General features: G+C 43.9%; 1 protein-coding gene across 1 annotated transcript in view; it reads left to right on the forward strand.

Annotated features, from left to right (window-relative positions):
- Positions 1-14,949, forward strand: part of SPIDR (scaffold protein involved in DNA repair) — a 344,944-nt gene that overhangs the window by 188,024 nt on the left and 141,971 nt on the right. The window contains exon 9 of the mRNA XM_056111030.1: positions 14,748-14,925. Coding sequence (XP_055967005.1) covers positions 14,748-14,925 — 178 coding nt within the window. The remainder of the gene's footprint in view (positions 1-14,747; positions 14,926-14,949) is intronic.

Below are 14,949 nucleotides of genomic sequence, written 5' to 3' on the forward strand. Positions count from 1 at the left end.
GTACTTTTCTCATTTCTGCCAGTATCCTTTCTTGTGCTTTACTGACTACCTGTACCATCATTTCTTTGAATTAATTTTACATCCTAAACATGGTATTTCTATAGTCATTATCCAAGAAGTTACAAAGCTGATTGGTACTGGAGAGTCTTCTGAACAGTTTTTTCCACTCACTGAGCTTGGTAGTCTTCTCTGTGGTACCCACGTCGTGTTTGCTGTGCTCCGAGGGTAAATTTATCTTTGTAGTTTACCCCACTGAATTCTGAGGAACTGGGCTGAGTGTTGCTTTTATCCCTCACCATGTTTGATTCTTTATTTAGAAATCACATCTGTAAGAAACTTAATAATAGCATTACGCGTAATGCCCTATGGGACACATTTTAATGAAGCAGAGCAGATGAAAGATGACAGTCAGCTTTGTTCAGTAATAGACTCACAAACCAAACTCTGTAAAGAGATGCAGTTATCAAAGAATAAACCTAAATTTAGAACTGCAAAGATATAGGTAGGAAGATAGAATTGTTATGCTGTGGAAAAGTAAGGGGGGAAATGTTCACTCTTTTATACGGGCATAGTTTAAAGGTATGAGTAGGAATTGATTATTACTTAGTTTATTCAATAATGGGTAGTCTATTATTAAAGAATAGGTTGGTGATACTGTTTATAGGCATTCATTTGAGAATATTCCCTTTGCCTTTATTGCTGTCTGTGTTATTGTCATTTTTGCAATATGTTGTGCACTTCCTCGTGGTACATGAGTGGACACGGTGACAGTGGGTCATGGTCAGTGATGTGGGGTGTGCTGGGGATTGAACTCAGGGCCTCATCCCGCAGCATCTGTTCTCTGAACCACACTTCTAGGCCCTGGAGAATACATATCGGGAGGGGAAGAGGGACGTGTTAAATACAAATAAGCTACATGTAAAGTCATCTATATCCATCCTTTCCTCTAGAGATAAATTGCTTATACTTTTTACATGTGATTCCAAAATTTTCTCTTCATAATAATATCTCTGGTTATGCTCAGTAAAAATATTACAGTAATACATAATCCTAACATCTTAGGTTCTCATAGTTCATACAGACGTGAGTCTGGTTGTATTTTTTTATTTCTAATCACAATGAATTCCTCAGTCTCAGTCAAGCAGCGTGCCAGTACCAGTCCCTTCACCCTGTCTCCTTTCCTCCACCAGGGTCCCCAGTTCTGAGTCTGATTTTCTAATTCAACAGCTTAGTTAGACATTTATGACAGTGTCATTTCTAACTCGGATTTTAATACTGTTACATTGCTATTTCATGATTTATTTCTCTGGCTTTTAGAAATTTAGCTTATTTTGCATGTTTATATATTTCTTACATCTCTGATTATTTCATAAATATAGATTCCTAACAGAACCTCGCTGTGTGAGTACAGGAATATTTTTAAGGCCTTTTGTTGCCATGTTTTCTATAGAAAACCATAAATAATAACTGATGTCAGTGATAGTATTTGTATCTAAATGTGTGGCATATATATATCAACATGTGTACATACATAGTTATGATCTCCATTTTATATATGAGAAAGTTGAATTTTTTTTTTTTTTTTTTTTTTTTTTTTTTTTGCTTTTTGGGTCACACCTGGCGGCGCTCAGGGATTATCCCAGCTCTGCACTCAGGAATTACTCCTGACGGTGCTCGGGGGACCATATAGGATGCTGGGGATTGAACCCGGGTCAGCTGTGTACAAGGCAAATGCCCTGTACTATAGCTCTAGCCCCTGAAATTCTTAAAATTGAATTTTATCAAGATAAAATTAGCAGTAAAAGTCAAAGCTACAGTTTTAACTCAGGTCAGTCTAACTGCATTCCAAGCTTTTCCTCCTGCTTTTTCTTCTTTGTATTGTCTGTTAACTTCTAACAGTACTTTTATTACTGCATAAAAAGTACAGGATTTGGGGCTTGAAAATGTAGTTTACAATGAGTTCTAGAAATAATGGATTACTGCTTTAAATTGCAATTTCTAGTAACATGTGTTTCAAAAATGAAATGATCAAATTAGATTTGCTTGTCTAGGAATTAGAGCAATGTTCTTCAACCTTTTTACACCTGTGGATCCACACCTGTCCTGTGTGGTCCCCTGAGCCCTGCCAGGAGTGATCCCTGAGGGCAGAGCCAAGAGTAAGCCACTGGGACCTATAACAATAAACGAATACTAAAACATAGAGTCATATGTACCCTAGGGGACCCCAGACACAACGATGTTCATTGCAGCACTGTTCACAGTAGCCAGAATCTGGAGACAACCGGAATGCCTGAGGACAGATGACTGGCTAAAGAAACCGGGACCACAAACTATGGTATGCCGTGGAATACTACACAGCCGCCAGGAAAAAAATGAAGTCATGAAATTTGCTTATATGGGGATGGACATGAAGAATATAATGCTTGCGATTTCATTGGTTTTTCATTATTTTTTTATATTTACTCTTGGTTTGTTTTGCTCCTGTAGGTTTTGGAGGTAGAGGTCTACTTTATTGATCTGAGGCATTTGTTCTTTTTTCTATACAACTTCAATTTCATTTCATTTCATTTCATCATCCTGTTATTCGTCGATTGCCTCGAGCAGGCCCCAGTAACGTCTCTTTCATCCTAGCCCTGAGATTATATTCAAGGCTCTACAACTTCAAAGTCCTATATAATTCCCTTTAAGTATTGTCTTAACTATCTTATAAAACTTGTAATATATTGCATTCTTATTTTAGTGTTCTCTCTTTATAAAATTTTGCTTGGCACTTCCTCTTTGAACATGTGTAAGTTAGAAGTGTGTCCTGTTGCTAATTGTGTGAGCACCTCGACCAACTGTGTGTCTCCTGTTGAGCATCACAGTGGAGTGTGTGTTAGCCCCTGGCATTGCAAGGGAAAAAACAGAGGGAATGGAAGGAAGGGCCATGCTCTGTTTCTGAGTGTTCAGATTTTTCTGCTATTTTCATCTTGATTTTTAATGTAATTCTGTTCTGCTCTAAATTATTTCACTTTATGATATTTATTTGCTCATTGTTTGTTTATGAGACCCATAATATGGCCTGTAAGAATGTTTCCTGGGGTCTTGGAAAGTCTGTGCACGTGGGGTGCCGTGTTTCAGAGCGTCAGGTGTAGCCATGCTTGCCGTGTTGTTCTCTCCTGTGTGTCCGTCACGTGCTCAGTGGCCAGTGCTGTGGCCTTCATTTCCAGTTAGGTAGCTGTCAATTTTTCTTTTCTGGTTTCATCAGCTTTTGCTTCATATATTATGAAGCTATGTTGTTTGGAGCATACAGACTTTTGATTACCATGTCTTCTTGGTAGTAGGATAACGTTGGCTTGTCCTTTCTCCCTTGCCACGGGGAGCTTAGATTTATTGGGTTACACCCATCACAGTGCTCCTGAATCACTCCCATTCCTGTATTTATCTGTAGACTCTTCTCTGTGTTCTCCTCCCCAGCCAGTTAATCACCTTTTCCCTAGTTAGATTCTGTTAACTTGAAAGATCAGATCCTTCTTAGGACATTGAACTTGTATTGTAAGTTAAATATTGCTTTTCTCCGTCTTTTGCAGTTTACTTTAAAGCAGTGACCTTTCTGTATGGACACAGGAAGACAGTTAATACTATGCTTTGTAACTTGGGAGTTAACTTCGAATAATATATTCCTGGGCATCTGCTTTCTTGACTCAATTGCCCTTAGTTCCTAGCACCTCAAAAGCAGGGTCCCAACGAGGGACTGAATGGACCCAGGGCAAGCCATGAGCTACCCTGGCATCGAAATGGGCCATGCCAAAGGAGGGCATGATCATGGACAAATGCTGCCATGATCCAAAAGTAATGACGAGACTACAACCCTGCTGGAATTAGGAAGACTAACCTGGCCTGAAGACTGTGATATATATATATATATATATATATATATATATATATATATATCGGAATATAAAGTGAGATGTCCTCAGGAAGAACAAAACCTTAAATTTATCTCTTACTGTGCTCATACAGAATGACATTGCTAGAAATATTAGAAGTAGATTTACTACAACTATTTAAGTGGATTACTAGCTGAGGAAAGAACACACCCTTGTTCGTATCCCACCCTTGAGCGAATTTCCTAGTAATCTGGAGTAATCTCTTTAGATGAGATTTTATCCTTGAGTTAATCTCCTGGAGGAGTGGTCTTACCTCTCTTTGTTGATTTGTTAATGTTCAACCCACCTTTGTGTCACCACCCTACTGATTGCTATATAAACTAAGATTGTAAGATCAGAGGGCGTGGGCTACAGGAGGCAGAGTCAGAAGTGAGAGGGGCTCAGGAGAGAGAGAGAGAGAGAGAGAGAGAGAGAGAGAAGAGGGGAGGGGAGGGGAGGGGAGAGGAGAGGAGAGGAGAGAGAGAGAAGAGAGAGAGAAGAGAGGAGAGAAAGAGAGAGAGAGGAGAGAGAGAGGAGAGAGAGAGAGAGAGAGGCAGAAAGGGAGTGAAGATTGGAATAAACTACAATTGCTACCAACCAGCCTGGCCCTCGTTCCTTCCTTCGCCTACCTCACTGGCGGCCTCCCGGGGGTGGGGGACGTGGCCTGAGACCACCAAATGCAGGCGGCAAGAGAGATAGAGCGCCGCTAGCCTTTTGAAAATACACACTTGGTGGAGTAAGCCTTTTATTATTATATAATATTCTAGCAGTTTTCTCTGGTTTGAAACCTATGTCATTGGTATTAATATACATTCCCTTAATGTTTCATTTTCATTTTTCATTTCATCATCCTGTTATTCGTCGATTGGCTCGAGCAGGCCCCAGTAACGTCTCTTTCATCCTAGCCCTGAGATTATATTCAAGGCTCTTTAGGAGAATGAGACCCATCATTGTTACTGGTATTTGGCATATTTGGTACGCCACGGGGAGTTTGCCAGACTCTGCCCTGTGGGCAGGCTACATTCGATGGACTGCAAGTCTGTCCAAATGTTAATGTTAGCATGACATATTTCCCCTATTTTTTCACTTTCATCCTAACTCTGTACTCGAAGTGATTGTGTTTTAGGAGGGCCACACTGTTATAGTAGATCTGACTTTGGATTTCTCTCAGACAGTGTGTAAGATTAACCGGGGTTAGTGGTGGTGGAGAATGGGCACTGGTGGAGGGATGGGTATTCGATCACTGTATAACTGAAACCCAAGCACAAAAATTTGTAAGTCTAGAACTGTACCTCATGGTGTTTCACTAATAAAAATTAAAAAATAATTAATTTTTAAAAAGATTATGCCGCTGTTGGGGGTAGATTGATAGCACAGTGGGTAGGGCGTTTGGCACAGTGGGTAGGGCGTTTGCCTTGCACACCGCCCACCTGGGCGCGATTCCGTATGGTCCCGTGAGCACCGTCAGGGGTAATTCCTGAGTGCAGAGCCAGGAGTGACCCCTGGGCATCGCTGGGTGTGACCCAAAAAGAAAAAAAAAATTACGCTGCCGACCTGGCTGTCTTTACTCAGTGTTACTCCCTGTTGTATAACTCACATAACTCACATAGGTCCGTCACTGTGACTGACTGACATACTCCTCACCGGCAGCCTCGCCATCCAAGGCAGCACCCAGCACCCCTCAGCCACCACATCTCTCTTCCTCTTTTACTTCTTCTCCCAGTGCCCAATGACCTGGACTCATAACTTTCAATTCCTGTTCCTAAGCTGTTTCTACACTCAGTTCACGTGTGTCCCATGACCAGTCAGACTGTAGGTGTGTGTGTGTGTGTGTGTGTGTGTCTGTGTGTGTGCGTGTGTGCATGTGTGATGGATTAATCTTCATTCCCAAATGCAATGTCTCCTATATATTATTTATAATTGATATATTTTTATAACTGCCCTAATTGTTTCTGCTCTCGATTGGTTTGTGGGATTGATCAATTGGATCATGTCTATTGGTTTGTGGGACTGACAAAAATGGATCATGTATGAAGAATTAATCAGAGTTTTGACTTTCCAGCCCCTCCCTCCTCATTTCCTTATTAACCGGGCCCCTCCCTTTATTTCCTCCTTAAAAAAATATTTTTTAATTTGAATCATTATGACTTACAGTATTGTTAATGACAGGGTTTTGTACGTGCATTGTTCCAACACCACACCCGCTGCCAGAGTGCCTGCTTTCGTCCACCATTGTCCCAGGGATTCCTGCCAGCCACCTTTCATTCCCCTTGCCCACGTTAATTCAGTTCCTTTGGTCATTTGTTGCTCCCTTGCTATGCTTTTTGGATTTCTTTTATTCTATATATGAGTAAGATCATTGTCTCTATCATTGTCCTTCTGACTGACTACTCAACGTGACACCCTCCAATTTCATCCACACAGAGGCAAGAGACATAATTGTCCCCCCCACTCCCCCCCCAGCCAAGTAGCACTCCACTGTGTACTGGTTTCTTAATCCAGTCATCTTTTCTGAGCACTTGAATTGTTTCTAGATTTTGGCTGTTGCGACTAGTGCTGCGATAAACATAGGAGCACACATGTCTCTCCTAAATAGACTTTGGGGATCCTTGGGGTAGGCTGAGGAAAGGGGTTGCTGGATCGTCTGGACACATGATTGCTGTTTCTGAGACGTGTCCATACTGTTGTGTTGTGCAGATTCTGGTCCAGCGACACTCCCATGAACAGTGAATGAGGTTTCCGTTTTCCTTCTGTTCACTCCAGTGCTAGTTTATTTTCTCAGTAACAGCAAGAATGGAAGGGATGGATGTACTTCTGGCAGAATCTGGCCCATGTTGCCCTGATGGTACTTGGGGGCTACCAACGCCGTGCCTTGAAGTGGAATCCTTGTAGATTGTATATGAGTCATTATATTTTTTCCAAAATTTTGTTAAAATGCTATTATAAAATTATTCATGGTTGGGTTTTTGGCATACATGTACCATCACCCATGGTACTGATCCACCCATGTTAACTTCCTTCCACCAGGGTCCCCAGGTTGTCTCTCCTACCTCCCACCCCAACCCCAGCCTCCCTTCTTCACAGGCACCTTTTAAATTTGATTAATACAGTTTGGATCTCACAATTTCAGTGTTGTTGAGTTTGTGGTTTGGATAATTAGCTCTATCATTCCCTGACATCACCAATGTCCCTGGAGATGAATCATTTTGAAATCTGTTGTATGAGTTTCTTTTAATTGTTTCACTTTTACCATTTACACATGTTATTATTGATATGTTAGGACTTAAATCTACCCATTTATTTTCTTTTTTTATGCTTTTATATGGGTTACTTAAACATTTTTAAAAAGACAATTTTGGTCAATTGTTCACATTTGTTTATACAGTTAATTTTTTCCTAGGTATCATGTTATATACACTACTTGCCCTGGTCTCCGGGGTCAGCATTTTCCAGTTTGCATTGAGTGCTTATAAAGAGATATATATCCCTTGTCCTTATTTACTGTGCTCATTTATACTGTGGCTGGTTTTAGTAGCTCTCTGCCAGTAGTGCTCAGGTCGTGTACGCCTGTTGGCTCTGTGCTTACCAGTCAGTCCTGGTGGTGCTCAGTGACCAGATGTGATGCTGAGGATTGAACCAGGATCGCCTTGTGCAGAGCAAGTGTCTTAATCCCTGGACTATCTCCCCTGGCGCTCTGCATGCATTGAGAGCCTACCAGACAGTGTCATACGACAGAAAATGACTTAAAAGAGGGAGGAATCAAGAGCTCTGGCTCCTCCTTGCATTTATGTATGCGGCTTGCTGGGCATCCCACAGTTCTTGTCTCACATGTATGTGCATGAGCTCGCTGGCTGGTCCTACAGCCCCTCCCTGGCATCAGGCGGGGGAAGGACTGCAGTGAGCCGGACAGGCTCAGATCACTGAGGTGGAGGTGGTCACTTCTGCTGCTTGGACTACTGCTCTTGCTACTGACTCCCTCAGAGCCAGTTTCTTTCAGTACATTTATTTTAGGCATTATGATACACCATTAATGATCAGGTTTCGTGCTTACAGTGCTCCAGCACTGCATCCTCCACCAGTGTGCCCACTCACTGTCCGCCACCATCCCAGTTGTCCCCCCCTACCTCCCAGACTGCCTGACCCCACCACTTTCTGTTGCCCTTGGGTGTTTGTTATTCCCTAGCTATTGAAAAAGGAAGTCTTGTGCATTCTTTTTCTCACACTTGGTCAAATAGAGAGACGCAACATTGAAGACATCTGCTGGTCAGGATGCTGTTCTTATTCGCCCTCTGCAAGATGTGGAAGCTAGTCAGGTCAAATCTACTGTGGCAGCGTTCGGGCCTGACTTCAATTCCAAATGCAATTTTAAAAATTGGAGGAAGAAAATCTATTGTATTTACTTATCTTTTTTCATTGCATGTCTTCCACCCTACTAATATGGAAATTCTGTTCACTTCATTGCCTGTTACCTTTTTTATTACTGCTTTTATCTTCCTTTTGGGGCCACTCCTGGTGGTGATCAGGGTTTACTTATTCCTTTGTGCTCAGGGGTCATCCCTCCAGGTGCTTAGGGAACACGTGTGGCCCCAGGGGCGAAACCCAGGCAGGCACCCTGGCAGCAGTGCTGTCTCTGGCACTGTCTGCTTCTCTTTTTTGTTTCTTTCTGTTACTTATTTGCAAGTTCACTAATCAGTCTGTCCATTCTTTTATTGATCCCATCCGTTGGTAATTTTAATGTTCATTCTTTTATTCTTAGTTCTAAAATTTTCACCTTAAAAATTTTTTTCCCAGGACTATGTCTTTGCCAAGATTTCTATGACTTTCTTTGTCTCAGGTGCATTTATAATTGCTCGGTAAGGCACCTTTTTAATCTCTGTTCATTAAGGCTACTTTAGAATCTTTGTCAGATAATTCTAATATCTTTGTCATCTCAGCATTAAATTCAAGATGAGATTCTAGTTGTTTTTTTTTTTTATTAGTGAAACACCATGAGGTACAGTTGTAGACTTACAAATTTTTGTGCTTGGGTTTCAGCTATACAGTGATCAAGTACCTATCCCTCCACCAGTACCCATCCTCCACCACCACAGGTCCCAGTATCCCTCCCACCCCCATCTCCCCATCCCACCCTGCCTCTGTGGCAAGGCATTTCCCCTTGTTCTCTCTCTCTCCTTTTGGGTCCTGTGGTTTGCAAGAGAGGCATTGAGTGGCAATCATGTTTGGTCTATAGTCTACTTTCAGCATGCTTCTCCCATCCTGGGAGGATCCTCCCAACATCCTTTATTTGGTGCTCCCTTCTCTATCTGAGCTTCCCCTTCCCATAGCACATGTGGCTGGCCTCCAAGCCATGGAGCAAAATTCCTGGTACTAATGTCGGCCTTGTTCTGTGGGTCTTCTGTCGTGCGTGAGTTTCGGCCGGAGCTGCCACGCGGGTCCTGAAAGCGTCCTGGAGTGTGGCGACGGCTGGGTAGTGGGAGTAGTGTCCCACAGAACAAGATAAGCGGAACTCTCTGAGACCTTGGACTCCAGGCTCGGCGGACCCAGGGACAGAGCTTCTGCTTGCTCCCACCAACCACAGGTGACAAAGGGATTCTAATCAGGAGCCCCACCCTACCCTGCCCTGTCTGCTTCCATCAACCACCCAGGGATCGAATTGCGCACAGGAGACCCACCCTACCCAGATAAATACCCCACTGGCAGACTTTCACTATGGACACTGCTCCCACTACCCAGCCGTCGCCACACCGGGACGCTTTCCGGACACATCATAAGACATTAAATACCCATTTTCCGGAATTGTCATACCGTATTTGATAGGGTTCAAATATGGTAACACCTACAAGGGTGATTAGAGGTCGCCCCAAAAGCCTCTATCCCTCTCGGAAAGACTGGCAAGCTACCGAGAGTATTCCGCCTGCACGGAAGAGCCTGGCAAGCTATCCATTGTGTATTCGATATGCCAAAACCAGTAACTACAACTGGTCTCATTCACCTGACCCTGAAGACTTCACTGACATGGCAGCACTGAGAAGGATGAGAAAGGAGAGGCCGACAAAATCTCAAGGCCGACCTAGGCTGCCACAACGAAGGAAGACAAAAATGATCGTCTGTACTTTCAATGCACGTACGCTAGCATCAGATGCATCCATCGAGGACCTGATGGTACAAGCGCGAATGATCAAGTACGACATCATTGGTCTGACCGAGAGAAGAAGGCACGAATCTCACCATGCCGTTTTCGACACTGGAGAAGAATTGTTCCTCGGAACATGTGATAAAAGAGGTGTTGGAGGCGTCCGTGTCCTTGTCAACACAAACTTGGCCAAGAGCATTGATTCATTCGAATGCCTAACAACCCGAATCGGACGTTTACATTTGAATAGATGTGGCTCACTGCCTGCAGTTTCTATCTTCGTTGTCTACGCACCAACATCTCATTATGATGAAAGAGAAATCGAGAAGTTCTACATGGAGCTAGAGAAGGTCTATAAAGAAGACCACACCTTCTACAAGATCATTGTGGGCGATTTTAATGCCAAGATAGGACCGAGAAGATCAGCTGAAGAACTTCACATCGGGACCCATGGCCTAGAATGGAACGAACAGGGTGAGAGACTGTCTGAGTTCATCATGTCGACCAAGACCATTCATGGTAACTCACAGTTCCAGAAGGCAGAATCTAAACGATGGACATGGGAGTCTCCTGGTGGACGATTCCACAACGAAATAGACCACATCATATTCAATCGATGGTTTTGCCTGACTGATGTCGCTGTTGTCCCAAAATTTCGAACGGGATCAGACCACCGTCTCCTTCGTGCAAAATTCTACTTCACAGAGCGGGGAGAAAGGGCTGCAAAGTTCAAAAAGAGAACTCCCAGAATGACCACCAACTGGGAACTCTTTGGTACTATTGCGGCAACATGGGAAGATGCCATTGTTGACAACATTGATGAGGAATACGATCGACTGGTTCAGCACCTCCATGATTGTGCGAGGAACGCCAAGAGAGAGATAGCCACAAAAAATCGCCTATCTTCGAAAACTCTTGAGCTAATTCGCCAGCGTGGTTTGGCGCATGCCTCAGGCAACCGCAAGCTAACGTCCGAGCTCGCAAAACAGTGCAGAGATGCGATCAAGGAAGACCTCAAAGAGAGAAGAGCAGAAGTACTGGTAGATGCGGCAGAAGCCGGGAAAAGTATTCATAAGGCCCGCCTGTCCTTCGTCAACTATAAGAGCAAGATGACTGCCCTCCGACGTCCTGATGGATCCATCACATCCTCCAGAACGGCAATGGAGAAGATTATCCATGACTTCTACTCAAATCTCTTCGATAGCCATGTCCACTTGCCAACATACCAAATTCCACAGGATGGATATGTCGTTCCCAAAGTTCTCCCTTCCGAAATCCGACACGCCATTTCGTCGGTAAAGAAACAAACAGCACCCGGCCCAGACAAGGTCAGACCTGAACACCTGAAGAACCTGCCGTCAGTGCTCATCAATACACTGGCTCAGCTCTTCACTCGCTACCTGTCTGAATGCAAGGTTCCGTCCCAATGGAAAACCAGCAGGACCGTACTACTGTTCAAGAAGGGAGACATCCATGATATTGGCAACTATCGCTCGATCTGCCTATTGTCTGTCATCTACAAGTTGTTCACTCGAGTCATCCTGAATAGGATTGGCAGAACACTAGATGAAGGACAACCATGTGAGCAAGCCGGGTGTTTTGGGTACCATAAGTCGTGCTGAGGATTGAACTGGGATAAAAGCATGCAAGGAAAGTGCCTTAAACCCTATACTATCTTTTCATCCCCTATTTAAATTTTTAATAAAAGTATGAATTATTTTAGAGTATTTTTCCCCTTTATTTTATTTTATTTTATTTTATTTTTTTACAGTTGTAGATTTACAATTTTTTGTGCTTTGGTTTCAATTATACAATGATCAGATACCCATCCCTCCACCAGTGCCCATTTTCCACCACCATGGATAATATCCCTCCCACCCCCATCCCCCCATCCCCCCTGTCTCTGTGGCAGGGCAATCCCCTGTGTTCTCTCTCTCCTTTTGGGTGTTGTGGTCTGCAAAAGAGGCATTGAGTGGCAAACATGTTCAGTCCATAGTCTACTTTCAACATGCATCTCCCCTCCTGGGAGGATCCTCCAAACATCCTTTATTTGGTGCTCCCTTCTCTATCTGAACTGCCCTTTCCTCTAGGATACCCGGCTGGCCTCTAAGTTATGGAGTCTCCCTATTTTTTTTTAATAATTTATTTCTTTATTGAATCACTGTGGGAAAAGTTACAGAGCTTTCGGGTTTAGGTCTCAGTCATGTAAGTATCAAACACATTTCCCTTTACCAATACTTATTTTTAACCGCGAACCCCAATAGAACCCCACCTCCCACCCCTCCCAATTCCTGTGAGGCAGATGAGTTCTAGTTAATACTCTATCTACTTTGACTAGATACATTGTTTCGATAGAAGATGCACAATTATTGTTTAGAGTTTACAACCCCCCCCCCAATCAGATATGCTGAAACAGCGTTGTGAAATGATTTGCTTTCTACAGCTGGGTTTAAGAATAAAATGATGTCGTGCGGCCTCAATAGCGGCCGCGCGGTTTTGGATTTCTGCTGTTTTACTTATTAACCCTGGAAGTATTTCTATTAAAAGTTAGATAGTTAAGAGATTGGTTTCTGTGCTCTGGAGTCGTGGCCGTGCCGGAGAGCCGCTCGTGGGGGGCAGCTAGTGACCTCGGTCGGGCGTGAAGTACGGCCCAGAACGCCCCCCTTCCCATGAGGCCCCTGCCGCCCCCCGCCCCTGGCTCAAACCTGCTTTCCACAAGGCTCCCGTGCGGCCGCCATCTTTCTTTCCAGAGAGGAGCGGGCGGGCCGGTCAACGCCCTTCCCCCTCCGGGCAGCTTGGTGGCGCGGATCAACACAAGTCCATTTGCTTTTCTGCCCCAAGCGGGTGGCTCTCTGTGCTAAGTCCTTGTGCCTCCGGGGCCGTGGCCGTGCCGGAGAGCCGCTCGTGGGGGTAGCTGGTGACCTCGGTTGGGCGTGAAGGACGGCCCAGAACGCCCCCCTTCCCATGAGGCCCCTGCTCATCTCCCTATTTTTGATGTGTTTTTTTTCTTGTTAAGTTTTATCGTACTTTATATATTTTGAAAATTAACTCTGTCAGATGGATGGTGGGCCAATACTGATTTTTTTTATAACAAATTATATTTTGGGTGTTGTGATATGAGACTCTGTATCTTTGAGCCTGTTTTAGGTGGCTTTGACACAGCTCTGAGAGCAGAAATGATGAAGGGAACCAGGGTCTTGTTATTGGCAGATGAAGAGAGATTATCATGCTTCCACCTGACCTCCTGTGAGGGAGACTCCTCGCTGCCACTGAGCATGTGGTGGGAGTTGAGCTTCTCCCGGGGCTGCCCCGTCACTCTGACCAGAGGGGTCGGGCTGTTCCCTTTGTGCTCTCCACGTGACTTCTGCTCACAGCGCCTTGGGAAGATGACTTTCTAATATAGGAGCAGTGAAGCCCCTGACTCGGTTAGAGTCTTACCGGCACGTAGAAGCAGGGAAGGTGTCTAGTTATTAGAGTCGTGGGGGTGGAAGCAAAGCCCCAGTCTGCCTCCAGCATCATGAGGTGTGTAGGGCAGAGCCCTTTGTATAATCCTGCAGGGACGAAGTCCCCACACCACCGCCCCCTTCACTTACCGCTCCGACAGGCCAAAGCGACAGACTCTCGCAGCATGATCGAGTACAAGTCTAGGCTCCCCATTGGCTTTGTGTGAGTGTTGAAATGAATAGTCGCAGCTCTTCTGTGATGTTTTACTATTGTAGAGCAGTCATTTTCTACAAGTTTTTTCTCATTAAGTCGCTTCTTTCTCGATTCTTTGGTTGGAAAGAAAAAGCTTTGATTTCTTTCCATTCCATTTCTTGTTTTTCCTTCTCCCTGTTGCTGTGTCCAAATTGCCAACTTCTTTCTTCCAAGTCTGGAATTCCAGAGAAGTAAAGAAACCCCAGGAACTCACAGTTGTTTGTTCTTTATGTCCCCAGTTCTCCAGGTCTCAGCTGGCCTGCTTCTTTCTACCTTCACCTGCCCTCTTTTGTCAAGTTTAGATGCGCTGCCAGCCCTGTGCGTATGCCAGAGGGAGGAATAGGAAGTGTGTCCAACCCATCTTCCCAGAAGTGAAAGTCTGGAACCGTTTTATTGTTGTTCATTTTACCTTTTGGTCTTTGGGGCACACACTGTTGTGCTCCACATTTACTCCTGGGTTTGCGCTCAGGGATAACTCCTGGTGGTGCTTCCTATTGGGTGCTGGGGATCAACTGCAGGCCAGGCGAGCACCCTGCCCTCTGTACTATCTCTCTGATTCAGAAGGCCTAAGCGTAGATCTTTTTGTCTGGACAGCTTTTCCCAAACTTTCAAAATTCAAATGTAAATATTAAAAAGTTACCTCTTTATTGTTTTTTTTTAATCTAAATAGCATTGGTCTGCAAGGCTGTCCGTGTTTATGTTTTAGGGGTAAAAATTGCCTACTTCAAAGATGCTAAAAATCCCATTATCATAGGTCACTGGGCACCAACCCCCGCCACTCCATCTCTGCTGTCAGAATCTGAGAGTTTATTTTATTGGACATTGCTCATTCCCTTGCTTTGTTTCCTTATATGCCACATATGGGTGAAATTATCGATTATTTATTCCCTTTTTACTTATTTAGGTTATTAGAACCAACCCAGTTCCCAGTATGTGTCCCAGCAAAAGGCAAGATGTCAGGTTTTCTGAGCATTGTATTATAAACTGCTGTATTTCTTTTCTTTTTTCAGGCAAAAGCTTATTATACCAAATGAAAGCTACCCAGTTATTCTGAATACTTACTTCTGTAAGAAATTTGTTGCCAAAGAATATTCAAAAACACAGGAAGTTCACTGTTGGGATATGCCCCTTCCCAGAAGAACCATCACTTTGGCTCGGATGTTTAGAGTTGATTCATCTGAAAACCAGGTAAACTTTCCTTGGCTTAGAGGT

The sequence above is a fragment of the Sorex fumeus genome, unplaced genomic scaffold (assembly GCF_029834395.1).
Source record: "Sorex fumeus unplaced genomic scaffold, SorFum_2.1 ptg000002l, whole genome shotgun sequence".
Classification (NCBI taxonomy): Eukaryota; Metazoa; Chordata; class Mammalia; order Eulipotyphla; family Soricidae; genus Sorex; species Sorex fumeus.